Below are 27,283 nucleotides of genomic sequence, written 5' to 3'. Positions count from 1 at the left end.
TCCGAGTAAATTATTATTCCTGTGCCTGACTGAGGAATTCTGGAAGTTGAAGTCCACAAGTCATAAAAGGGCCAAGTTGGAAAACCCCTGGCTTAGCCACTGAGACCAAAAACAACAAAAAACAGGTTGTAAAATGCCTTCCTTAGCAATGGAAGGCTGGGGCTCAATGGTGGTCCTCAGTGAACGTGGGAGGGGTACCCCAGGATCATCTAGCCTAACCCCCTTGCAATGGGCCAAAGAGCCAACTAAACCACCCTGGAGGGATGCTTCCCTATGCCGCCAGATCTTGCCTTGCGTTCGGTGCCCCACCGTTGAAACAAACCGTACAGCAGGATGATGGGCCTCCGTGAATTTTTGGTTATGTAGTCTTTTGTCTTCTTCTGGGCTCGGAAGGTGGGCAGGCCGGGGCTAGGAAAGACACCACAAGGAAAGCCTGGGTCTCTTTCGGATGGGTGGATTTCGACTCCCAGAATTCCCTGCTGGCTGGGGAATTCTGGGAGTTGAAGTCCATCTACCGGTGGTCCTTGGTGACCGTTTGAAGTTACAACGGCACTGGGGAAAAAGTGACTTAGCACCATTTTTCACACTTATGACCATTCCGGCATCCCCAGGGTCACGTGATTTACCTTCGGATGCTCGACAACCGACTCATATTTACGACAGTTGCAGTATCCCCCGTGTATGTGTGTGTGTGTGTCACACGATTCCCTTTTGCAAACTTCTGACCAGCGAGATCAATGGGGGGAAGTCAGGTTCACTAACGACCCGTGTGTCTAATTTAACAATATTGGGCAAGGAAGTTTGCGAAAGGGGGCAAAACTCACTGAACCAGCATCTTGCTTAGCAACCTAAATTCTGGGCTCGACAGTGGTCGTTAAGGCGAGGACTATCTGAAAATGAGGGCGGTTGAGAAACACCGTTCCAAAGGCACAGCTGAGAGCAGATAAGGCAATCTTCCTGAACTCTGCATTCGTGGAATTAAATAAAATTCTATCTTTTATTTTAGGTTTTTTTTTTCAGGCAGTCCTGAGCAGTTTGGGGAGACGATCTTGAGCAGGGGGTCTTCAAACTCAGCCCTTTTATGACTGGTGGACTTCAACTCCCAGAATTCCTCAGCTAGGCACGCTGGCTGAGGAATTCTGGGAGTTGAAGTCCGCAAGTCATGAAGGGGCCATAGTTCCTCCATGCTGGCCGAGGAATTCTGGGAGTTGAAGTCTGCAAGTCATGAAGAGGCCATAGTTCCTCCATGGTGCCTGAGGAATTCTGGGAGTTGAAGTCCACAAGTCATGAAGGAGCCATAGTTCCATGCTGGCTGAGGAATTCTGGGAGTTGAAGTCCGCAAGTCATGAAGGGGCCATAGTTCCTCCATGGTGGCTGAGGAATTCTGGGAGTTGAAGTCCACAAGTCATGAAGGGGCCTTTGTTCCCCCATGCTGGCTCAGGAATTCTGGGAATTGAAGTCCACCAGTCATAAAAAGGCCAAGTTTGAAGACCCCTGTTCTTCGTGTCCTTCCACGCTCTACAAAGAATTTCCTTCTGCTCCCTTCCTGGGCTCCACACTGCGTTTGCGTCGGGGGGCGTCTCGTTCCTCGTTCCCCTCCACGCTCCAGGCGTAAGGCCGTTCCACCACGCTGGGGGCGAACGGCCCCACCACCCAGGGCAGGGGGACGTTCTGCACCACGTAGTCCACGATCTCGTCCACCGAGCCCCGGGGCATGGCGATCCGCTGGCAGTTCTGGGCCAATACGGTGGAGGGCACCTCTTCGAAGGACTGGGCGGTCGAGAGAGATCGGTGGAGGCCCTCCGCCGTGTGCCACATCAGCCTGGCTTTGTCTTGGATGCTGGCGGGGAGACCCTGGAGCTGGGACAGGAGGGTCCAGCAGGAGAGCTGCACCTGTTGAGCCAGCCCACGAAACACGGTCAGCGTCCGGGACTCGGCCTAGGAAATGGGAGAAGGCAGGTGCTCAGCAGAGCTGTGCTTCCTTAGATTCGTCTAACTCAGGACGGGGTCCATCTCTCACTCTTCCTATCATTAGCACACCTCCTTCTCCAGGATAATTCTTCCTCCTCTTCCTTCTTTCTCCTCCTCCTCCTCACCTCTACCTCCTCTCTTTTCTTTTCCTCTCCTCCTTCTTTCCTCTTCCTCCTCTCCTCCTTTCCTCTCCTCTCCTCCTCACCTCTCCTCTTCTCCTCCTGTCTTCTTCCTTTCCCTCCACCTTTTCTTCTCCTTTCCTCTCTTCCTTCTTTGCCTTCTTTCTTCTCCTCCTCCTCTCCTTTTCTCCTTTCATCTTCCTCTTCCTCCTCTCCTATGCCTTCTTTCCTCTTCTCCTCCTCTTCCTTACCTCTTCTCCACATTCTCTTCCACCTCCTCATTCTCCTATTCTTTTTCCTCTCCTCCACCTATTAAAATCATAGTAATAAAGTTGGAAGGGACCTTGGAGGTCATCTAGTCCAACCCCTTGCTCGGCCTATACCATTTCAGACAAATGGCTGTCCAGTCTCTTCTTACAAAACCTCCAGTGTTGGAGCATTCACCGCTTCTGGAGGCAGGTAGTTCCACTGGTTAATTGTTCTAACAATCAGGAAATTTCTCCTTAGTTCTAGGTTGCTTCTCTCCTTGGTTAGTTTCCATCCGTTGCGTCTTGTCCTGCCTTCAGGGGCTTTGGAGAATAGCTTGACTCCCTCTTCTTTGGGGCAGCCCCTGAGATACTGGAAGGCTGCTATCATGTCCCCCCTCGTCCTTCTCTTCATTAAACTAGACATCCCCAATTCCTGTTCTTCGTATGTTTTGGCCTCCAGTCCCCTAATCATCTTTGTTGCTCTTCTCTGTACTCTTTCTAGAGTCTCAGCATCTTTTTTACATCGTGGTGACCAAAACTGGATGCAGTATTCCAAGTGTGGCCTTACCAAGGCTTTGTAGAGTGGTATTAACACTTCACGTGATCTTGATTCTCTCCCTCTGTTAATGCAGCCCAGCACTGTGTTGGCTTTTTGGCCAGCTGCAGCACAGGGCTGGCTCCTCCTCTTCCTCCTTCTCCTTTCCTCTCCTCCTCCTCCTCCTCCTCCTCCATCACCACCACCAAGTCTGCTTCTCCACCATGATTTCTCTTTCGCTTTCCTCCCCCTGACATATGATCATTTCTTTTAATGACCAGTTAGAAAATTTCAGCTACAACAGTTAATCCATGGAACTGACAATTAATTATGCCTCCAGAGGTTGTGGGTGCTCCATCACTGAAGATGTTCAAGAGACTGGACAGCTATTTGTCTGAAATGGTACAGCTTGAGCTGGGGGTTGGACTAGATGACCTCCAAGGCCCCTTCCCGCTCTTGTTATTCTGCAATTCTAGCCACTGTGCTTCACAAACCACAGCTCAGCATGTTGCAGCACGCAATCCTTAGCGTCGAGTGTGAAGTCAGATGTTCCCAGCAAAAATAATAATAATAACAATAATAAAAAAGAGAATTGAAACCGGAACTAAACAGGCGAGAAAGAATCGCAAAGCTACCTCTGGCTGGGCTGATGAATCCACCTGCTTGCCATTCCCAGCATGCATCTGGCTCCAGATCAGCCACATCTGGAAGAGTCTCTCCTGGCTGTTTTGCAGCCTCTGGTCCAGCCCGTGTTTGACATGTTCAACCTAACAAAGGGCAGAAAGCAGAGAAGTTTTACAAAATGTTATTTTTACGAAAAAGCTTCCATCCCGGAAGTTGTTACGGCCTGCCTTGTTTAGTGACATGTTTTATGTTTTAACCTTGAAACCTTTTGTCCATCTTGACAAATCAGCCTTAACACCCCGCAAAATAAGGCTGGTTTGGTCAACCTCTGAAGCTTGAAGCTTAGAATATGTGATGCCTTGACATCACAATATGTCAGCCAATGGGAGTTAAGAATATGATGCCTGCATTCTGACATCACAGTGAATCAGCCAATGGGAGTTTAGAATGTGTGAAAGCTGCCTTGTGACATCACAGCAAGTCCACCAATGGGAGTTAAGAATATAAGATAGCTGACTTGTGACATCACAGTAAGGTAGCTAATGGGAGTTAAGAATAAAAGATAGCTGACTTGTGACATCACAGCACGTCAGCCAATGGGAGGTAAGAATGTGTGATAGCTGCCTTGTGATATCACAATGAGTCCACCAATGGGAGTTAAGAATATATGAGAGCTGACTTGTGACATTACAGTAAGTTAGCTAATGGGAGTTAAGACTGTGGTGCCTGCACTGTGACATCACAGCGAGTCAGCCAATGGGAGTTAAGAATATATGATAGCTGACGTATGACATCACAGTATGTCAGCCAATGGGAGTTAAGAATATGATGCCTGCATTCTGACATCACAGCGAATCAGCCAATGGGAGTTAAGAATGTGTGAAAGCTGCCTTGTGACATCACAGCGAGTCCACCAATGGGAGTTAAGAATATAAGATAGCTGACTTGTGACATCATAGCACGTCAGCCAATGGGAGGTAAGAATGTGTGATATCACAGTGAGTCCACCAATGGGAGTTAAGAATATATGAGAGCTGACTTGTGACATCACAGTAAGTTAGCTAATGGCAGTTAAGACTGTGATGCCTGTACTGTGACATCACAGCGAGTCAGCCAATGGGAGTTAAGAATATATGATAGCTGACTTATGACATCACAGCAAGTCAGCCAATGGGAGTTAAGACCGTGTGAAAGCTGCCTTGTGACATCACAGCGAGTCCACCAATGGGAGTTAAGAATATAAGATAGCTGACTTGTGACATCATAGCACGTCAGCCAATGGGAGGTAAGAATGTGTGATATCACAGTGAGTCCACCAATGGGAGTTAAGAATATATGAGAGCTGACTTGTGACATCACAGTAAGTTAGCTAATGGGAGTTAAGACTGTGATGCCTGCACTGTGACATCACAGCGAGTCAGCCAATGGGAGTTAAGAATATATGATAGCTGACTTATGACATCACAGTAAGTCAGCTAATGGGAGTTAAGACTGTGATGCCTGCACAGTGACATCACAGCATGTCAGCCCATGGGAGTTAAGAATGTGATGCCTTTTCTGGGACATCAACGCAATTCAGCCAATGGAAGTTAAGCAAGCATTTTCTCTGCTAAGAAGCATGTGCAAAGTTCAAAAAAAAAAAAAGAAGACATAAACATCCCAAGAATTTTTTTTCTTCTTTTCTTACCAGCACTAAAGTCTGGTGCAGCTGGCCCAGGGCGTCTTGGGTGCCCTCCTTGGCGTCTTTCAACTTAGCCAGGAAATGCGGGAAGACGCGGTGGCGAAGTTTGCTGGACAAGGACCCCAGCCGCACAAAGTAACTTTTCCGCTGCTTCTGCTGCTCCACCGGGCCCGTTTCGAAGCCTTCCATGGAGGTAGCCAGTTCAGCTGGAAGAAAAAAGGAACCCCCACACCATCTCATAGCTTGGAGGTTCAAAGTTGAAGTACAGCCAGTCCCTGACTTACGACCAGTCAGTGATTGTTCGAAGTTACGACAGACTTTTAAAAGGTACTTAGCTCTGGTGGCACAGGGGTTAGAATGCAGTATTGCGGGCTAATTCTGTCCACTGCCAGGAGTTCGATCCTAACCGGCTCAAAGTTGACTCAGCCTCCTGTCCTTCTGAGGTTGGTAAAATGAGGACCCAGATTGTTTGGGGGAGTGGGGGGGGGGCAATAGGCTGTAAACTGCTTAGAGAGGGCTGTAAAGCACTATGAAGCGGTATATGTCTAAGTGCTATTGCTAACTATCATCTATCTATCATATATCTTTATGTGTCTATGTGTCTCTTTCTTTCTTTCCTTCCTTCCTTCCTTCCTTCCTTCCTTCCTTCCTTCCTTCCTTCCTTCCTTCCTTCCTTCCTGTCTATCTACAATATCTATCTTTCTATCTATCATCTTACAATATCTGTCACTGTCTATCTGTTTACCTATATTCCCTCCCTCCCTCCCTCCCTCTCTCCCTCCCTGGTGGTGCAGTGGTTAGAATGCAGTAGTGCAGGCTGACTCTGCCCACTGTCAGGAGTTCGATCCTGATCGGCTCAAGGTTGACTCAGCCTTCCATCCTTCCAAGGTCAGTAAAATGAGGACCCAGATTGTTTTTTTTTGGGGGGGGGGCAATAGGCTGTAAACTGCTTAGAGAGGGCTGTAAAGCACTATGAAGCGGTATATACGTCTAAGTGCTATTGCTAACTATCGTCTATCTATCTATCTATCATCTATGTGTCTTTCTTTCTTTCTTTCTTTCTTTCTTTCTTTCTTTCTTTCTTTCTTTCTCTTTGTCTCCTTCCTTCCTTCCTTCCTTCCTTCCTTCCTTCCTTCCTTCCTTCCTTCCTTCCTTTCTCTTTCCTTCCTTCCTTTTCTGTCTATCTACAATATTTATCTGTCTATCTATCACCTTACAATATCTGTCACTGTCTATCTGTCTGTCTATATTCTCTCTCTCTCAAGAGCCCTGGTGGCGCAGTGGTTAGAATGCAGTATTGCAGGCTGACTCTGCCCACTGTCAGGAGTTCGATCCTGACCGACTCAAGGTTGACTCAATCTTCCACCCTTTTGAGGTTGGTAAAATGAGGACCCAGATTGTTGGGGGGGGGGGAAGGGCAAAGATGCTGACCCTGTAAACTGCTTAGAGAGGACTCTACACCCCGGTGAAGCGGTATATAAATGCTATTGCTATCATCCATCCATCCATCCATCCATCCATCTATCTATCTATCTATCTATCTATCTATCTATCTATCTATCTATCTATCTATCTATCATCTATCAATCAATCAATCTATCTATTTATCATCCATCCATCCATCCATCTATCTATCTATCTATCTATCTATCTATCTATCTATCTATCTATCTATCTATCATCTCGCTCTTCTATTTACAATATCTGTCACTGTCTATCTGTCTGTCTTTATTCCCTCCCTCTTTCTCTCTCTCTCTCTCTCTCTCTCTCAAGAGATCTAGCGGTGCAGTGATTAGAATGCAGTATTGCAGGCTGACTCTGCCCACTGCCAGGAGTTCAATCCTGACCGGCTCAAGGTTGACTCAATCTTCCATCCTTTTGAGGTTGGTAAAATGAGGACCCAGATTGTTGGGGGGGGGGGGAAGGGCAAAGATGCTGACCCTGTAAACTGCTTAGAGAGGACTCTACACCACGGTGAAGCGGTACATAAATGCTACTGCTATCATCCATCCATCCATCATCTATCTATCTATCTATCTATCTATCTATCTATCTATCTATCTATCTATCTATCTATCTATCTATCTATCTATCTATCATCTCGCTCTTCTATTTACAATATCTGTCACTGTCTATCTGTCTGTCTTTATTCCCTCCCTCTCTCTCTCTCTCTCTCTCTCTCTCAAGAGATCTAGCGGTGCAGTGGTTAGAATGCAGTATTGCAGGCTGACTCTGCCCACTGCCAGGAGTTCAATCCTGACCGGCTCAAGGTTGACTCAGCCTTCTGTCCTTCCCAGGTCGGTAAAATGAGGACCCCAGATTGTTGGAGGGGGGCAATAGGCTGACTCTGTAAGCCACTTAGAGAGGGCTATAAAACACTGTGAAGCGACATATAAGTCTAAGGGCTATTGCAACTACGACCTGGTTCCAAAGCTGACTTGCTTGGCAACCGGTTCGCATTAACGGCTGTTGGCTGCATCCCGTAGGCATTATGACTGCAATTTACAACCTTTTTCCTAAAACACTACCTTTTGGCAGAGGAAGTCCTTGACTTACAACCATTTGTTTAGTGATTGTTTGAAGTTACAACACTGTAAAAAGTGACTTACGACCGTTTTTCACACTTACGACCGTTGCAGCATCCCCACAGTCACGTGATCAAAAGTGCTGCAGCGTCCCCAGGGGGTTACGTGACCCTCTTTTGGGACCTTTTGACAAGCCAAGTCAACGGAGAAGCCAGATTCACTTCACGACCGTGTTACTCACTTAACAACCGGGGCGGTTCACTTCGCCACAGTGGCAAGAACGGTCGCAAAACAAGACAAGATAACTTTGATTGCCGGGTTTTTTTTTTTAACTACGAGCGCACTTCGGCCCGTATTAAAAAAATGACGTTCTCTTGCCGGCCTCTTAAAATGGGGGCAAAGCTCACTTATCTTGCTTAGCCACAGAAATTTTGGAACCCAAGGGTGGTCGTAAGCTGAGGACAACCTGTCGTATCTACTGGGGGGGGGGGAAAGGAATTTTGGGGATCACGTCTGGATTAGGGAAAATGAGCCCTCACCGAGTTCTCGTTCCGTCACGGGGAAATAGTAGTCGACTAATTCTTCAGATTTCCCCAGCATTGTATCCATACTGGTGACCACCATCTCACCCGCTCTGGAGCCCATAACGCTGGTCACACCCCCTGCCACGACGGAGCAGGTCATCTCCACGCTGCCCTGGACGGCCCCCTTGGCCATGTCCACCATCCCGCTCACGCCACTGGACACGGCCTCCTTTGCCCCGTAGACGGTGCCGGAAACGACAATTCGGGCTCCGGTGACTTTGTTTGACAACAATTCCTTGGTGTCTGCTACCACCTGGAGAGGGAGACAAACCGAGACGCGACGCTGCATCCTTGTTTCCAAGAATGTGCTCGATTTTAGAATGTAGGCGGTCCTCGATTTACGACAATTCGTTTAGCGACTGGAAAAAAGGGACCTAGGACCGTTTTTAACACTTACGACTGTTGCAGTGTCCTCCATGGTCACGCAACGTTTGGTAACCGACTCGTATTTATGACGGTTGCGGTGTCCCCGGGATCATGCATGTTTTGTTCCATATAGCATTAATCTTGTGAACTCTCAAGCTTCCTCCTTCCATTACATGTTCAAGATGGACTGTTTAATATTTATTTGTTATGTATATGTAGGGGTGTGGGTCTATACCAGAGGTAGGCAACCTTGGTTCTTTTATGACTCGTGGACTTCAACTCCCAGAATTCCTGAGCCAGCATGGCTCAGCATGGAAACCTCTCCCTTTCCCCTCAGCGTGGCTGGCTCAGGAATTCTGGGAGTTGAAGTCCATGAGTCATAAAAGGGCCCACTTTGAAGACCCCTGCTCTAAAGGTACAAACCAGTAGTTCCACCAGATGTAGAGTTGGTCTATAGCAGGAGTGGGGGACCTTGGCTCTTTTATGACTCGTGGGCTTCAACTCGCAGAATTCCTGAGCCAAAATGGATCACTTTGGAAACCTCTCCCTTTCCCCTCAGCATGGCTGGCTCAGGAATTCTGGGAGTTGAAGTCCACGAATCATAAAAGAGCCAAGGTTGCCTACCCCTGCTATCTATCTATCTATCTATCTATCTATCTATCTATCTATCTATCTATCTATCTATCCTATCCTATCCTATCCTATCCTATCCTATCCTATCCTATCCTATCTTATCTTATCTATCATCTAGGGCAGGGGTAGGCAACCTTGGCTCTTTTATGACTCGTGGACTTCAACTCCCAGAATTCCCGAGCCAGCCATGCTGAGGGGAAAGGGAGAGGTTTCCAAGCTGAGCCATGCTGGCTCAGGAATTCTGGGAGTGGAAGTCCATGAATCATAAAGCGGCCTAGGCCTAGGCCAGAGGCAGGCAACCTGGGCTCTTTTATGACTTGTGGACTTCAACTCCCAGAATTCTTGAACCCGCCATGCTGAGGGGAAAGGGAGAGGTTTCCAAGCTGAGCCATGCTGGCTCAGGAATTCTGGGAGTTGAAGTCCGCAAGTCATAAAAGGGCCAAGGTTGCCTACCCCTGATCTATACATATGTTGTATATAGTATGTTTAGGTTTGTGTCATATATGTGTTTCATTTTGAGAGCGGGCAACTAAATTTCATTTTTGAGATGTGCTGTTATCTTATCTTATCTACCTTTTGCGACCTTCTGACAAGCAAAGTCAATGGGGAAGAAGCTGGATTCACTTCACAACCACATTACTAATTTAACAACTGCAGTGATTCACTTAACAACTGTGGCAAGAAAGGATATGAAATGAAACAAAACTCCCTTAACAAGTGTCTCACTTAGTAGCAAAAACTTTGGGTGGTAAGTGGAGGACTACCTGTCTGTGGTTGCTAAGAGTCAGTGTTGACTTGAGGGCCTCAAAATCACTCACTCAACCTTCTCTTAATGTCCCAAAGCTGATTTTTTTTCAGGAGGCAACTGGACTTATCTTTGTTTTCCTTTGAAGACATTTCTCTTCTCATCCAAGAAGCTTCTTCAGCTCTGACTGGATGGTGGGGAACAGAGGGATTTATACTCCTTGCAGACAGCTGGTCATTTGCATCCTTTTGGAGAGTCATTGAGGCCACCTGGAGGCTTATCTGTGTCCTCAGGGTCACCTGAGTGGTGCAAATGGGTGTGGAGCCTTCTTCGAACGGCTGAAAGGAATAGTCATATAAATATAAATCCTGCCATTCCCCACCGTCCAGTCAGAGCTGAAGAAGCTTCTGGGATGAGAAGTGAAATGTCTTCAAATAAAAACAAGGAAGTCCAGTTGCCTCCTGGGAAAAGCACCTTTGGGACAACCAGGACCTGGATTGACTGAGCATCTCCATGGACATGGAGACGTGCACTTTGGGATGAACTCCCATCGGATGGTGCAGGAGGATGAACGGATTCCCAGAAACCATTGCAGGTTCCAGGAACTATTTGCGCTTCAGTTGGAGAGGCAGAGAACACGGACTCATCCCCAACAGCCTGCACCTGTCTTCAACAAGGAAAGGACCCTGGGCAGAAGACATCCTGCAGCCAAGAAGGCTCCACACCAGGGGTCTTTAAAATTGGCCCTTTTATGACTTGTGGACTTCAACTCCCAGAATTCCTCAGCCAGCAACTCTGGCTGAGGAATTCTGGGAGTTGAAGTCCACAAGTCATGAAGGGGCCATAGTTCCTCCATGCTGGCTGAGGAATTCTGGGAGTTGAAGTCCACAAGTCATGAAGGGGCCATAGTTCCTCCATGCTGGCTGAGGAATTCTGGGAGTTGAAGTCCATAAGTCATAAAAGGGCCAAGTTTGAAGACCCCTGCTTCACATCCATTTGCACAACTCAGGTAACCCTGAGGACACAGACAAACCTCCAGGTGGTCTCAATGACTCTCCAAAAGGAGGCAAATGACCAGCTGTCTGCAAGGAGTATCAATCCTTCCCTTCCCCACCATCCAGTCAGAGCTGAAGAAGCTTCTGGGATAAGAAGGGAAACGTCTTCAAAGTAAAACAAAGGAAGTCCAGTTGCTTCCTGAAAAAGCATCTTTGGGACAACCAGGACCTGGATTGATTGAGCATCTCCATAGACATCTTCTCTTAATGGGTTTTTTTCCCCCCCATCCCCCTAGCCTACACTTTTGGGTTTCTGCTGAAGTTGCTCAGCTCACAATTAATGAGATCTTCCCATCGCTCTGTGGAATCATACAGGGCGGGTCCCGAGGCCAAGGCTACGGGTGTTGAAACAAGCCGTGAAAATATTGCAAGCCTTCAATTTCCATCTAGCTTCCAGGAAAGGTTGAGTCTCATTAGAATCACCACGGCTTTCCTAGAATATTCATTTGAACAGCTTGCAATTCTGTTCAGCAACTGCCTAACCCCACGCGTTGCAAAACAAAACAAAACAAAAAACACACAAAAAAACATGGACAGTTTCTAGAAATTGGGATCCAGGTTTTGGGGTTTTTTTTCTGGATTGATGGTCACCTGTGGAAAACAGCCCAGACCTAAATAAACTTGCTATAAATAAATAAAAGGATGTCTCCAGATCATGCATGTAAATAATAATAATAATAATAATAATAATAATAATAATAATAATAAAATAATGTTGGAAGGGACCTTGGAGGTCATCTAGTCCAACCCCCTGCTCAGGCAGGAAACCCTATACCATTTCAGACAAATGGCTGTCCAGTCTCGTCTTAAAAACTTCCAGTGTTGGAGCATTCACCGCTTCTGGAGGCAGGTTGTTCCACTGGTTAATTGTTCTAACTGTCAGGAAGTTTCTCCTTAGTTCTAGGTTGCTTCTCTCCTTGATTAGTTTCCATCTGTGATAAATATCGAACAAATAAATGATCAAGGGGGGGGGTCCAGCTATCCTCCAAAGCACCAGAAGGCAGGACAAGAAGCAACGGATGGAAACTAAATCAAGGAGAGAAGCAACCTGGAACTAAGGAGAAACTTCCTAACAGGGAGGACAATTAACCAGTGGAACTCCTTGCCACCAGACGTTGTGAATGGTCCAACACTGGAAGTTTTTAAGAAGAGACTGGACAGCCATTTTAAAGAAAGGCAGATGAGGAGGAGGAGAGGAGTGTCCCAGGCAGTCCTCGACTTACAACAGGTGATTTAAGGACCATTCAAAGTTACAACGGCACTGGGAAAAGTGACTTACGTCCGTTTTTCATACATATAACCGTTGCAGCCTCCCCGTGGGTCACGTGATCAAAATTCAGACGGTCGGCAGCTGACTCGTATTTATGACGGTTGCAGTGTCCCCAGGATCACAGTATCCCCTTTTGCGACCTTCTGACCAGCAAAGCCAGATTCACTTAACGACTGGGTCACTAACTTAACTCTTGCAGCAATTCATTTAACAACTATGGCAAGCAAAATGATAACCTGGTGCAAAATTCGCTGAACGTCTTGTCTTGCTTAGTAACTGAAATTTGGGGGGGGGGTCAACTGTGGTCGTAACTCAAGAACTACCTCTCCTTGCCCAGAAGTGGTTTTGCCTTGACATTTCCCCCCCAAATGATGTAAATTCAGAAATCCTTGAATCCAAGACCAACCGATGCTAAACCCTGAAACTTTTCTGATCTAGAAAGTGGGTTCACACAACCTGCTAGCTTGGTCCAAAGTAGAGCTGTCTTGGGGATCCACTCCCTGTAAAGACCCTGTCTGCCATCTTGATTTCTCCCAAACGGATGGGAGACCACACGGAGATCAATCACGCTGACGTGGTGGTAAGACTGACTCTGCAACGTGATTTGAGCAAAACGAGATTGCTAATGTAAGCAGAACGCCCGTGGCAAAGGGCCATTTACCTTCTCAGACGGCTGCTGCAAGATAGGTAGTTTTTCTTCCAGTTTATCCAGTCCTTTGCATGCATACACACTGACTATTGCAACTGGGGGAAGAGAGAGACAGAAAAACGGCTCAGCTGGGTTCACACAATCCTCTTTGCTAGTCTAAGAAGTGTTTCTAAATATTGATAATTTTCAGATATGTGGGCTTCAGCTCCCAGAATTCCATAGCCAACATCTGGGACTTTGACTCCCAGAATTCCTCAGCCAACATTTGTGACTTTAATTCCCAGAATTCCCCAGTCAACATCTATGACTTCAACTCCGAGAATTCCCCAGCCAGCATTTGTGGACTTTGACTCCCAGAATTCCTCAGTCAACATCTGTGACTTCAACTCCCAGAATTCCCCAGTCAACGTCTGTGGACTTCAACTCCCAGAATTCTATAGCTAGTATCTGGGATTTCAACTCCCAGAATTCCATAGCCAGCATCTGTGGACTTCAACTCCCAGAATTCAATAGCCAGCATCTGTGGACTTCAACTCCCAGAATTCCATAGCCAGCATGCTGGCTGAGGAATTCTGGGAGTTGAAGTCCACACAGCTTAAACTTTTCAACATTGAGAAACACATTTTCTCACGAATGGACTTTTTTTTTTCACAACTCCCAAACTATTTGGCAATACTTAAAATATATATATATATATATATATATATATATATATATATATATATATATATATATATAGAGAGAGAGAGAGAGAGAGAGAGAGAGAGAGAGAGAGAGAGAGAGAGAGAGACAGACACGAGCAACACGCCAGATCAGCAGTTCTGCTGGGATCCATAGAAATTATTTTTTTTTTCATCATCTTGCCAGTCACCACAGCTGCAAACATTTGTTTCAAGGTGCTAGTCCTCAGGATTGCTTGAATGATGATGGCTGGGCATCAGACTTGTATTAATTTGTTCATCAAATCTGCACGGCCGATTTTAAGATTAAGTGAGGGCTAGGAGATATCAGAGGTCACCTAGTTCTCAGACTAGGTTACTTTAAGACATGTGATTCTCAACCTTTTTAATGCCGCAACCCCCAACCGGTCGTACGTCGAAGACTACTCAACTGGTCGTAAGTCGAGGACTACTCAACTGATGCAGCACCGTTTGCAGAATGGGACTTTTGGCCGGCTCAGCAGGGCAGAGACAGCCTGGACAATTCCTATTGGCTTTTGAAAGCCAATAGAATTAGACTCTATTCAAGAGAGTCTATTCTATTGGCTTTCAAACGCCAATAGAATAAAAGGGAGTAGCACAGCTAAGGAAAAGGGGGAAAAAATGGCGGACTGCGTTGTTTGGCGACCCCCGTAAAATGGTCGTTCGACCCCAAATGGGGTCCCGACCCACAGGCTGAGAACCACTGCTTTAAGACATGTGGACTTCAACTCCCAGAATTCCTCAGGCAGTCTGCTGACTAGGAATTCTGGGAGTTAAAGCCCTCATGTCTCAAATGTTTTTCAAGGTTGAGAAAGACCAGACTAGTCCTACAAGCTCCCACAAAGGACGGTCTATCACCCCCTGAGGCAGACTGAACCTTAGAATCTCAGGGCAGAAGATTCGAAAGGACCCTTAAAGATCATCTAGTCCAGCCTCCTGGTTGATGTAGGAATGCACAATTTCAGCCTCCACCACAGAGCTGTCCATTTCAGTGCCAACGTTTAGAGCCCATCTACTCCTGCAAACCAAATATAAACATATAAGGAATGGTTGCTGGTATTGGGTATGTCTAGTTTAATGGAAAGGACGAGGGGTGACATGATAGCCATCTTCCAATATTTGAGGGGCTGCCACAAAGAAGAGGGGGGGGGTCAACTTATTTTCCAAAACATCAGAGGGCAAGAGAAAAAGCAACAGAGGGAAACTAATCAAGGAAAGAAGCAACCTGGAACTAAGGAGAAATTTCCTGACAACTTGCCTCCAGAAGTTGTGAATGCTGCGACACTGGAGGTTTTTAAGAAGAGACTAGACAACCACTTGTCTGAAATGGTGTAGGGTTTCCTGCCTGAGCAGGGGGTTGGACTAGATGACCTCCAAGGTCCCTTCCAACTCTGTTATTCTCTTAAAGCACTATGGAGTGGTACATACATTTAAGTGCTATTGCTATTAGGAGTGCAGAGAAGAGCAACAAAGATGGGGACTAGAAGCTAAAACATACAAGGAATGGTTGCTGGAATTGGAGATGTCCAGTTTAATGAAGAGAAGGACGAGGGGGGACATGATAGCAGTTTCCAATATCTCAGGGGCTGCCCCAAAGAAGAGGGAGTCAAGCTATTCTCCAAAGCGCCTGAAGGCAGGACAAGAAGCTACGGATGGAAACTCATCAAGAAGAGAAGCAACCTGGAACTAAGGAGACATTTCCTGACAGCGAGAACAATTAATCAGTGGAACGACTTGCCACCAGAAGTTGTGGATGCTCCAGCACGGGAAGTTTTTAAGAAGAGAATGAACAACCATGTCTGAAACGGTATAGGGCAGGGCTAGGCAACCTTGCCTCTTTTATGACTCGTGGACTTCAACTCCCAGAATTCCTGAGCCAGCATGGGGGAACTATGGCCCCTTCATGACTCGAGGACTTCAACTCCCAGAATTCCTGAGCCAGCATGGGGGAACTATGGCCCCTTCATGACATGTGGACTTCAACTCCCAGAATTCCTGAGCCAGCCTGGCTCAGCTTGGAAAGCTCTCCCTGTCCCCTCAGCGTGGCTGGCTCAGGAATTCTGGGAGTTGAAGTCCACGAGTCATAAAAGAGCCAAGGTTGCCTACCCTTTGCATAAGGTTTCCTGCCTGAGCAGGGGGCTGGACTAGAAGACCTCCAAGGTCCCTTCCAACTCTTGTCATTCTATTCTATTCTAAATGTTGAATTGCCACTTCCCCCAAACACTGCTCTGGCCTTCTTACTCACGCTGAGGCTCCAGCCTAGTGACCAATGGTTGGGCACCACACAGGGCAGCTGCGGTGAGGGTCTTCACCCCTTTCTCGGCCACATCGCAGACGGACTTCAGATAGGGGCTCGTCTCCTTGGTGCTGGCGTAGGCAGAGGAGACCAGGTGGCAGGTGGAGCTGACCAAGGGGAGGCGGGCGACCCGACGGATCAGGTTCTGCAGGGAAGAATTCGAGTTGAGGGGGCAGATCGTGGCTTGATGGCCGCCAGTTGCCGATCAGGCCTCAAAACATCCCAACCGGGACCCTCAAGTTGTCCAACGGCTGGTTGGGCTTTTCTAGGAGGTGACGTGAACGCAACTGCTGTGGTTCCCACAACCTTGCCGTCACCCAACCCAGGATGGCTTATTCAGCAAATCAGGGTTTAAAACCAAACAGGGTTAGGAATGAAGTGGAAATCCAGGCCAAGGGGAACTTACCTGCTGCTCCATCTTGTGACCCTCAGAAACCAGGTGGTTCCCCTCTTTTTCTTCAGAGGCCATGGGGGGCCCTGAAAAGCAGAAGAGGAAGTAGTTGGAACATGCTGCCCGTTAAAATTATGGGATGGTCAGGTAAAGGATAGCGGGAGGGAGGCTATTGTGTTTTATAAAACAACAACAATAACAATAATGAGAGAAAGAGGAGAAGAGGAAGAAGAAGAATAAGAAGGAGAAGGAAAAGGAGGAGGAGAAAGAGGAGACGGAGGAAGAGGAGGAGGAAGAATAAGAATAAGGACGAGAAGGAGAAGGAAAAAGAGAGGAGGAAGAAGAAGGAGAAAAAGGAGGAGGAGGAAGAATAAGAATAAAGAGGAGAAGGAAAAGGAGAGGAGGAAGAAGAATAAGGAGAAGGAAAAGGAGGAGAGGAGGAGAAGGAGGAAGAGGAAGAATAAGAATAAGGAGAAGAGGAGGAGAAAGAGGAAGAGGAGGAGGAAGAATAAGAATGAGGAGAAGGAAAAGGAGAGGAGGAAGAAGAAGAATAAGGAGAAGAAAAAGGAGGAGAAGAGGGGGAAAAGAAGGAGGAAATATAAGAATAAGGAGGAGGCAAAGCAAGACGATAAGGAAGGGGGAGGAGGAGGAGATTTAAATAAAAAGTTCCAATCAAAATATAAGCATTCAGCAAGGAGAACACAAGGGCTTTCACAAGAATCCGATTCTAAGAATAGAATCCTGGAAATTTGGGAACACGGGATTCAAAAAGAACCACCTCCTGAAGGTTACCAGACAACTCTCGGCCTGGCCTGGACAACAAACACCCCGATTTGGATTCCATAAAAGTTTAATTCTGTACGCTGGACTTCAGGAGATTTGAAAGCAGGGCACTTCAAACTTGGCCCTTTTGTGACTGGTGGACTTCAACTCCCAGAATTCCTCAGTCGGCCATTTTGATGAAACTGCGGGCTTGGATCCAGACCAGGGGTCTTCAAACTTGGCCCTTTTATGACTGGTGGACTTCAACTCCCAGAATTCCTCAGCCAGGCACGTGGAGTTGAAGTCCACCAGTCACAGAAGGGCCAAGTTTGAAGGCCCCTGTTTGAAAGCCTTAGTGGATTCATGGGTGCTCTCTGACCTTGGTGATTGGCTTGCAGAAGTTAGCCGACTAAATGACATTTTCAGTGCTAGCAGGGAATGGGGTTTTCTCCCTGTCCTTGACTTATGACCACAATGGAGTTGAAATGGTATAGGGTTTCCTGCCTGAGCAGAGGGTTGGACTAGATGACCTCCCAAGTTCCTTCCGACTTTTGTTATTTTGTGATTTTGGCTGCTAAGCGAGACATTGGTTAAAGTTTTTGAGTTTTGCTCCATTTTACGACCTTTCTCGCCACTGTTGTTAAGTGAATCATTGTTTTTGTTAAGTGAGCAACCTGGTTGTTAAGTGAATCTGGCTTCCCCCATGGACTTTGCTTGTCAGAAGGTCGTAAAAGGGGATCATGTGACTCCGGGAACTGGCAACCGTCATAAACAGCCATTTGTCTGAAATGGTATATAGGGTTTCTTGCCTGAGCAGGGGGTTGGACTAGATGACCTCCAAGATCCCTTCCAACTTTTATTTTTTTTAATTTTAATTTTAATTTTTATTATTATTATTATATGAGTAAGTTGCCAAGCATCCGAATTTTGATCACGTGACCCTGGGGATGCTGCAATGGCCACAAGCGCGAAAAACGGTCACTAAATGAATAGCTGCAAGTGGAGGATTACCTTGTAAAGATTTCAACTGTTAATACTTGACAACTCCCAAATACTGGCATTTATGTTTATCTGATTCCGAATTCTACTAGTTTTCCTTTTTTTAAAAAACAAAAAACAAAACCAAACTGATCTTTTTGCAATGCTCCTTGGTTTCTAGTCCTCATGATGTAGCTGAAAATGGAAACCACATCACCAAGGGCTAAAATTTCGCTAGGTTGGTCCTAAAAGACTCTGCAGGCAAGCACGTCACCAATCTCGGGTGTGTGGACCGGTACCGGTCCATGATGCAGGCAGCATACAAAACCATGCAACCCTCCAGTCTGTGGAAAAACCTCTCTCCATGGAACCAGTCCCTCTCTGTTGTAGACTGTAGAGCATAATCTGAACCCAGCCATCAGGGAGAAGGGAAGGGAAAGGGCAAGTAGTAGTAGTAGTAGTAGTAGTAGTAGTAGTAGTAGTAGTAATAGTAATATTGTCAATAAGAAAGACAAAAAAGTCTGGATAGTAGATGTGGCAGTGCCTGGAGACAGCAGAATAGACGAGAAAGAACTGGAGAAGAGCACAAAATACAAAGACTTACAAATAGAAATAGAAAGACTGTGGAAAAGGCAAGCAAAGGTAGTACCAATAGTAACAGGCGCCTTGGGTGCAATCCCAAAACTGGAGCACCACTTGAGCACCATCATCGGCATTGACAAATTCGCCATTGTTTTGTTGTTATTTGCGAAGTCGTGTCTGACCCATCGCGACCCCATGGACAACGTCCAGGTCTTCCTGTCCGCTACCATTTTCTGGAGTCCATTTAAGTTCACACCTACTGTTTCAGTGACTCCATCCAGCCATCTCATTCTCTGTCATCCCCTTCTTCTATTGCCCTCCATCTTTCCCAGCATTAGGCCCTTCTCCAGTGAATCCTTCCTTCTCATTAGGTGGCCAAAGGATTTGAGTTTCAACTTCAGGATCTGGCCTTCTAGAGAGCAGTCGGGGTTGGTCTCCTCTAGGACTGACCGGTTGGATCGCCTTGCAGTCCAGGGGACTCGCAGGAGTCTTTTCCAGCACCGTAGTTCAAAGGCCTCCATTCTTTGGCGCTCAGCCTTTCTTATGGTCCAGCTTTCACATCCATACATTGCAACTGGGAAAACCACAACCTTGACTATACGCACTTTTGTTGGCAGGGTGATGTCTCTGCTTTTTAGGATGCTGTCTAGATTTGCCATAGCTTTCCTCCCCAGGAGCCAGCGTCTTTTAATTTCTTGGCTGCAATCCCCATCTGCGGTGATCTTGGAGCCCAGGAAGATAAAATCTCTCACAACCTCCATTTCTTCCCCATCTATTTGCCAGGAATTGAAAGGGCCAGATGCCATGATTTTGGTTTCCTTAATGTTGAGTTTCAAGCCAACTTTTGCCCTCTCCTTCTTCACCCGCATCAAGAGGCTCTTTAGTTCCTCTTCACTTTCTGCCATTAGAGTGGTATCATCTGCATATCTTAGGTTGTTGATATTTCTCCTGGCAAACTTAATTCCAATTTTTGAATCATCTAGCCCTGCCATTCTCATGATGTCCTCTGCATATAAGTTAAATAGGCAGGGCGACAGTATACAGCCTTGCCGGACTCCTTTCTCAATTTTGAACCAATCAGTGGTTCCGTGTCCAGTACTCACTGTTGCTTCTTGACCCGCATATAGGTTTCTCAAGAGACAAATGAGATGGTCTGGTACTCCCATCTCTTTAAGAACTTGCCACAATTTGTTGTGATTCACACAATCAAAGGCTTTTGCATAGTCAATGAAGCAGAAGTAGATGTTTTTCTGGAACTCCCTAGCTTTCTCCATGATCCAGCGTATGTTGGCAATTTGATCTCTAGTTCCTCTGCCTCTTCGACATCCTGCCTGTACTTCTGGTAATAGGCGCTTTGGGTGCAATCCCAAAACAACTGGAGCACCACTTGAGCACCATCATCGGCATTGACAAATTTGCCATTAGTCAATTGCAAAAGGCGGCCTTACTAGGAACTGCTTCCATCCTGCGACAAGATCTGTAATACCATCAAACATCCACATCTGCCTATCCCAGGTCCTTGGGAAGGACTCAATAGGTAGACAAAAATGCCAAATCCAGTCTGAACATCTGGCTGACTGTGTGATGATCCATAATAATAATAATAATAATAACAACAACAACAACAATAACAAAAATAACAATAACAATAGGAAAAAGTGGTTGAGAATGAGAGGGTGAAGATCTTGTGGGACTTTCGAATACAGACAGATCGTCATTTGGAACACAACACGCCAGATATCGCAGTTGTAGAGAACCGAAGTGTACAGCTGATTGATATCGCTGTACCAGGAGATGCCAGAGTCGAAGAAAAAGAACTGGAAAAAAATTATGAAATATCGCAACCTGGCCATCAAAACTGCGTGATTATGGATGAAACGTGTAACAGTGGTACCCATTGTCATCGGGGCACTGGGAATTATGTCCAAAAACACACCAAGAAACTGCAGCTTCCTGCAATAACTCCAGCAATGTTACAAAAAACTGCGCTACTCGGAACATCTTACATTTTAAGGAGGTACCTGGTTGACACCTAGGATGCTGGCAGCAACCCGTGACAACCATCAACCCTAGCCAATTGGAATGTTCAGTAGACTGAGGTTCATGTATAATAATAATAAAGTTGGGAGGGACCTTGGAGGTCATCTAGTCCAGGGCTTTTCCACCAGTGGTACGGGTACCACCTGTGGTACATTGGCACTTGGCAGGTGGTACGCAACCACCCTAGAAAAGTGGTAGCGGGGGAGGGGAATGAGAGTGCCGCCGGGCGGGCAGGCAGGTGTCTTGCTCGGCTGTGCCTTGGGGGGCACTTTTTTCAGTGCCATTCTAACTTCAAACAGTCACTAAGCGAACTGTTGTAAGTCGAGGACTACCTGTACTTTATCACCTTTTTCCTTTTTTTTTTTTTGGGTCATCAAGTTTTTGACATCTTGCTAGGCGACTGGTGGTACTCAGATATTGCAATATCCTAAAAGTGGTACAATGGGTGAAAAGGTTGAAAAGCCAACCCCTGCTCAGGCAGGAAACCCTACACCATTTCAGACAAATGGCTGTCCAGTCTCTTCTTAAAAACTTCCAGTGTTGGAGCATTCACCGCTTCTGGAGGCAGGTAGTTCCACTGGTTAATAGTTCTCACTGTCAGAAAGTTTCTCCTTAGTTCTAGGTTGCTTTTCTCCTTGGTGAGTTTCCATCCATCCAGCTAATGCAAATATGCTCAGAAAATTAACGTCTGTCCCACTGGGCTGCTTGCCAGGGGCTTAGTCACTTGGGGATGGCTGCCGTTCTTTCATGCTCATGCCAAGAATGTCACCTTGTGACGAGTCACACAGAAACACAATCCCTGGGGACAATGTGTTCAGACAAGACTCCTGCAGAATTATCTCCTTATTTGGTGAAAACGACACAACGGGGCGCAACAATGCGTACCCATTATTAGGCAAACGGGCACAGCGCCCACGGCCGAACCCCAATCATTTATCCTTCAACTGGAAAGAATAAAAAGATAAAATTACGACTTTCTCAATCTCGCCTTTGAAAAGGCTACACAAATATCAGTCTGTGAAAAGCAATTCTGATAGAAAAAGACAGGTGATCCTCGGACCGACGACCTCAAGCGCCCCCCCCCCGTATTTCTGCCGTTCAATGAGTTTTGCCCCGTTTCATGACCTTCCTGGCCAGTCGTTAAGTGAATCACTGCAGGTCACAAGTTAGAAACCCAGTCGTTAAGTGAATCTGGCTTCCCCGTGGACTTTGCTCACCGGAAGCTCGCAAAAGAGGATCACGTGATCCCAGGGACACTGCGACCGTCGTAAATAGGAACCAGTTGTCAAGCATCTGAATTTAGATCTCATGACCCTGGGGAGGCCGTGACGGTCGTAAAGTGTGAAAAATGGACATTAAGTCCCTTTTTTCAGTGCCGTTGTAAATTCGAACGGTCACTAAGTGAATTGTTGTAAGTCGAGGACTCCCTGTGATTCCGTTTAAAAACTCAGCCTTTATAGTAATGGCTACCAACATTTACAGCCCTTTCCTGGTCCTTGACTTATGGACACAGTCGCAAGCAGAGTTTCCATTCCTTGTAATAGTAATAGTAGTAAAGTTGGAAGGGACCTTGGAGGTCATCTAGTCCAACCCCCTGCTCAGGCAGGAAACCCTATACCATTTCGGACAAATGCCTTCCTTAAGCAAGCTGCCTTCCTCAAGCAGCTGCCTTCCTTAAGCAAGGCAGCTGTTAAATGAATGGTGCCCGATTTAACAACCAATTTTGCAACAGCGGTTAAGCGAATCACTGCAATTGTTAAAGGAATCACATGGTCGTTAAGCGAATCCTCACTGACTTTGCTTGTTGGAAGAGAAGAGCAGCAAAGAGGATCAGGGGACTGGAGGCTAAAACATATAAGGAACGGTTGCTGGAATTGGGCATGTCTAGTTAATGAAGGACGAGGGGGGACATGATAGCCGTGTTCCAGTATCTCAGGGGCTGCCCCAAAGAAGAGGGAGTCAAGCTATTCTCCAAAGCACCCGAAGGCAGGACAAGAAGCAACGGATGGAAACTCATCAAGGAGAGAAGCAACCTGGAACTAAGGAGAAACTTCCTGACAGTCAGAACAATTAACCAGTGGAACAACCTGCCTCCAGAAGTTGCGGGTGCTCCAACACTGGAGGTTTTTAACAAGAAACTGGACAGCTATTTGTTTGAAAGGGTTTAGGGTCTCTTGAACAGGGGGTTGGACTAGATTCTAGAAGATCTCCAAAGTCCCTTCCAATTCTATTATTCTGTAATCTGCCTTAAGTAAGGAATTAAACCAAACACTAAATTTGCACAGATTATTTGAGGGAGCCATCCATCCATCTGTCGAATCTTTGGGCTTTCTCCACCATAGGCCCATTTCACAGGAAAGAATCAATCAGAATAGAGCTGGAAGGGACCTTGAAGGTCTTCTAGTCCAGCCCCATGCTTAAGCAGGAGACCCCACCCCATTTCAGACTAGAAGAGGCTGTCCAGTCTCTTCTTAAAAACCTCTTGCCACCCACAACTTCTGGTGGCAAGCTGTTCCACTGGTTAATTGTTCTAGCTGTCAGGAAGTTTCTCCTTAATTCCAGGTTGCTTCTCTCCTTGATTAGTTTCCATCCGTTGCTTCTTCTCCTGCCTTCAGGTGCTTTGGAGAATAGCTTGACCCCCCTCTTCTTTGGGGCAGCCCCTGAGATACTGGAAGACTGCTAGTGTGTGTGTGTGTGTGTGTGTGTGTGTGTGTGTGTGTGTGTGTGTGTCTGCCCCCCCAGTCCTTCTTTTCTCTGGATTGACCAAACCCAAATCCTGCAACTGTTCTTCCTATGTTTTAGTCTCCAGGCCTTTAATCATCTTAGTTGCTCCTCTTTAAAGCGGAAGAGTTTCTCAACAGTTGAGAACACTTAGGGGAAAATCATGTCTTTAACATGCTCCAGACACTGAAGGAAACCAACACTGTTAGAAGGGCCAGATAAATTTTATTGCACAGGTAATCCTTGACAATTAGAATAGAATAGAATATGGAATGGAATAGCAATAGATAGGATAGGATAGGACAGTGAGGGCGAACCTTTTAGAGACCTGAGTGCCCAAACTGCAATCCCAAACCCACTTATTTATCGTCGGGTGCCAGGTGGGCGTGGGCCACTGGGTGGGTGTGGCTGTAGTGGTCATGGCAGATTGGGTGGGTGTGGCCAAGGGGGGCTTGATCACCTCGATGTTGCTCATGGAGAGGGACACCTGTGGGGGCCGGGCAGGTTTGGGGGAGATCCTAAGTCATTATTTTTTCCGGGGCTGTTGTAACTTTGAATGGTCATTAAATTAACTGTTGTTAAGTAATAATAATAATAATAATAATAATAATAATAATAATAATAATAATATTGGAAGGGATCTTGGAGGCCATCTAGTCCAACCCCCTGCTCAGGCAGGAAAGCCTACACCATTTCGAACAAATGGCTGTCCAGTCTCTTCTTAAAAACTTCCAGCGTTGGAGCATTCACACCTTCTGGAGGCAGGTTGTTCCATTGGTTAATTGTTCTCACTGTCAGGAAGTTTCTCCTTAGTTCTAGGTTGCTTCTCTCCTTGATGAGTTTCCACCCGTTGCTTCTTGTCCTGCCTTCAGGGGCTTTGGAGAATAGATTGACTCCCTCTTCTTTGGGGCAGCCCCTGAGATACTGGAACCCTGCAATCATGTCCCCCCTCCTCCTTCTCTTCCTTAAACTAGACATAGCCAATTCCAGCAACCGTTCCTTGTATGTTTTAGCCTCCAGTCCCCTGATCATCTTTGTTGCTCTTCTCTGCACTCTTTCTAGAGTCTCAACATCTTTTTTACATTGTGGTGACCAAAACTGGATGCCGTATTCCAAGTCTGTAAAAGAACTGCTAATTTCTGGAGGAAATTAATCAACAGTCTAGAAGTGTGTATGTGTAGGGCTGCACGTATTCAGGATGAGTGTGTGAGAGAGAGAAAGACAGAAAGAGAAAAAATATTGGTTTTAATGCCACCCATCCTGTCTAAGCGACTCTAGGCAATTCACAACAACAATAAATACAATAGACAAACTTATCAAAACTGCCCAAAAGCATTTAAAAAAAAAAACCCACAGAAAATAAAGGTCAGCAGCTGGATTCCTTCAACATGATCCACACCTCTTTTTAAGCAAGAAAGGAGAACCCAAAAGATTCCATAGGAGAAGGAAATATTTACTACTATTTTAGGTTACCCAACGAGAGATCTTTTCATAAAGTTATTTTTAAAGGCAGGTTTGTTTTTCAAAGTGCCACGCAAAGAATGTTATGGCACTTTAAAAAACAAACGAACCTGGCATAAATAACTTTGTTGTTGTTGTTGTTTTAAATCACCCTCTTAAAACGGCACCAGGATTTTCATAGTTTGATTGCTTGGCACGGTAGGACGACTCAGAAAAAAAACTTCTGGAAAAAAATTTAAAATCTGTTTTGTTTTGTTTTTTTTTTTTTAAAAAAAAAATCGCATCAGAGCGATTAGTCAAGGCTGTACAGGAAATAAGTCTAACCTGCAAGTTTGGGCAGGCAAGAAGCAGCCTGTTTACGAGTTTTGAGAAGGCACAATAGAATTTGCACGCCCGCGTTCCCACGCCCGCGTTTTCCCACTAAATCCCAGTTCACCGACTTCTGCAGCCCACTTAATCGCGGAATTGTTGGAAAACTCTTCCTCGAGGGAGGCAGCTCCAACTATCACGCCTCCCCCCCCACTGCACGTAACTTTCCAACCCGGTGGAGTTACTCCTAACCTGTTCCTCAGCGTGAACCTCTTACTCCGCGCTCCGATCTCGAGGCGTAACACGCCGACCGCAGCTGTGACTCCTGCATTGATACGGAGGGGGGCGTGGTTAGAACGTTGGCCTGGGAGTTTCTTTACATCGCAGCGCGTCGGAGCCAATCAGCGAAGGGGAGGACTGGACCGCAGCCAATGGGGAAGAGACGGGAAGAAGCGGGCGGGGAGCCGTGGCGAGAGCGAGGATTCGTGCTACACGTGCGTGGGAGAAGGACGTGGGAAAGCGAAGCGTTTCTGGGTAGAAAAAAAAGGGGGAGGGTTTTTTTTTGTTTTTACGGGAAATAATTAGAAGCCCCGGAATATTTTTCAGAGGGGAAGGAGGAAAGGAAGGAGGAACGGCGGTAGAATAGGTGCAAATGGAAAGGGAAAAAAAAGAAAGAGTGCCTCTGAGCATATGTAGAAGGCGGCCGAGAGGGACTATGACATAGATGGCAAGATTTACGGTTCAGATTTAAGGAGGAACCACGGCTAGGGGGCCCGGTAATGGTCCAAACCAGGAGTAGGCAACCTCTGCTCTTTTATGACTCGTGGACTTCAACTCCCAGAATTCCTGAGCCAGCCATGCTGAGGGGAAAGGAAGAGGTTTCCAAGCTGAGCCAGGCTGGCTCAGGAATTCTGGGAGCTGAAGTCCACGAGTCATAAAAGATCCAAGGTTGCCTACCCCTGATCTAGATGACAGACAGACCGACTGACTGACCAGGGATAGGCAACCTTGGCTCTTTTATGACTGATGGACTTCAACTCCCAGAATTCCTGAGCCAGCATGGGGGAACTATGGCCCCTTCATGACTTGTGGACTTCAACTCCCAGAATTCCTCAGCCAGCATGGGGGAACTATGGCCCCTTCATGACTTGTGGACTTCAACTCCCAGAATCCCTCAGCCAGCATGGCTCAGCTTGGAAACCTCTCCCTTTCCCCTCAGCGTGCCTGGCTGAGGAATTCTAGGAGTTGAAGTCCACGAGTCATAAAAGGGCCAAGGTTGCCTACCCCTGGTCTAGTAGAAACTTCTAGAGCAGGGGTAGGCAACCTTGGCTCTTTTATGACTCGTGGACCAACTCCCAGAATTCCTGAGCCAGCATGGTTCAGCTTGGAAACCTCTGGCTCAGGAATTCTGGGAGTTGAAGTCCACAAGTTATAAAAGAGCCAAGGTTGCCTATCCCTCGTCTAAACTAAGCAGGGGTCTCCGAATTTGGCAACTTCAAGACTTGTGGACTTCAACTCCCAGAATTCCCCAGCAAGCATACCTCAGGCATCAAAGTTGCCTCCGTGTCTTTGGGTCAATCACCAGGAGACGATGAAATCCTGCTTTAGACGTGAAAGCTGATTGAGTGACACTTGGAAAAATTGCCTCTGGACTCCCCCCATATTTCTCTCTTTCCTCCTGGATGATTTTAGGCAATAGCTCCAAATCTTAATCAGATGTGGTTTAACAGACCATGGTTTAGTAGATTTCAAACCCATGGGCACATTTTTTTTGTCCTCTGCTTGTCCATTAAACAAGGTTTTACTACAGGGGTGTCCAATCTTGGGTCACTCGAAGACTTGTGGACTGCAACTCCCAGAATACCCCAGCCAGTCTTACTGGCTGGGGAATTCTGGGAGTTGAAATCCACAAGTCTTAAAATGGGCCAATTTAGAGATCTTTGATCTAAGTCAGTGGTTCTCAACCTGTGGGTCGGGACCCCATTTGGGGTCGAAAGACCATTTCACGGGGGTCGCCAAACAAAGCAGTCCGCCATT

General features: G+C 46.5%; 1 protein-coding gene across 2 annotated transcripts; it reads right to left on the bottom strand.

Moving 5' to 3' along the window:
• Positions 1 to 1,377: 1,377 nt before the first annotated feature.
• On the bottom strand, positions 1,378 to 25,590 carry LOC120300668 (perilipin-3-like). 2 transcript variants are annotated; one of them, XM_039326974.1, is made up of 8 exons: positions 25,499 to 25,590; positions 16,409 to 16,479; positions 15,952 to 16,147; positions 13,018 to 13,100; positions 8,243 to 8,540; positions 5,185 to 5,384; positions 3,509 to 3,640; positions 1,378 to 1,938 (listed from the first exon to the last, which is right to left on the bottom strand). In XM_039326974.1, the coding sequence occupies exons 2-8, from the start codon at positions 16,469 to 16,471 to the stop codon at positions 1,519 to 1,521; spliced, it is 1,392 nt and encodes a 463-aa protein (XP_039182908.1). In that variant the 5' UTR covers positions 16,472 to 16,479; positions 25,499 to 25,590; the 3' UTR covers positions 1,378 to 1,518. The 2 variants fall into 2 exon arrangements, with proteins under 2 accessions (XP_039182908.1, XP_039182909.1); XM_039326975.1 differs by having other exon boundaries at positions 8,333 to 8,540.
• Positions 25,591 to 27,283: the final 1,693 nt, after the last annotated feature.

This window comes from Crotalus tigris, unplaced genomic scaffold, assembly GCF_016545835.1.
Source record: "Crotalus tigris isolate CLP2741 ecotype Arizona unplaced genomic scaffold, ASM1654583v1 scf7180000024348.693503, whole genome shotgun sequence".
In the NCBI taxonomy this organism is placed as follows: Eukaryota; Metazoa; Chordata; class Lepidosauria; order Squamata; family Viperidae; genus Crotalus; species Crotalus tigris.
Note: the sequence above shows the minus strand (reverse complement) of the source record. Positions and strands in the feature narration are given on the sequence as shown.

What these genes read in the sequence shown, in the direction of transcription:
- LOC120300668 (XM_039326974.1), bottom strand. Translation starts at nt 16,471, where the DNA reads ATGGCCTCTGAAGAAAAAGAGGGGAACCACCTGGTTTCTGAGGGTCAC. An exon ending in CACTAGGCTGGAGCCTCAGC is followed by an intron (nt 13,101 to 15,951) that starts GTGAGTAAGAAG and finishes CTCTTCCCCCAG; the next exon opens with TTGCAATAGTCAGTGTGTAT. An exon ending in TGCACCAGACTTTAGTGCTG is followed by an intron (nt 3,641 to 5,184) that starts GTAAGAAAAGAA and finishes GCCCTTTGTTAG; the next exon opens with GTTGAACATGTCAAACACGG.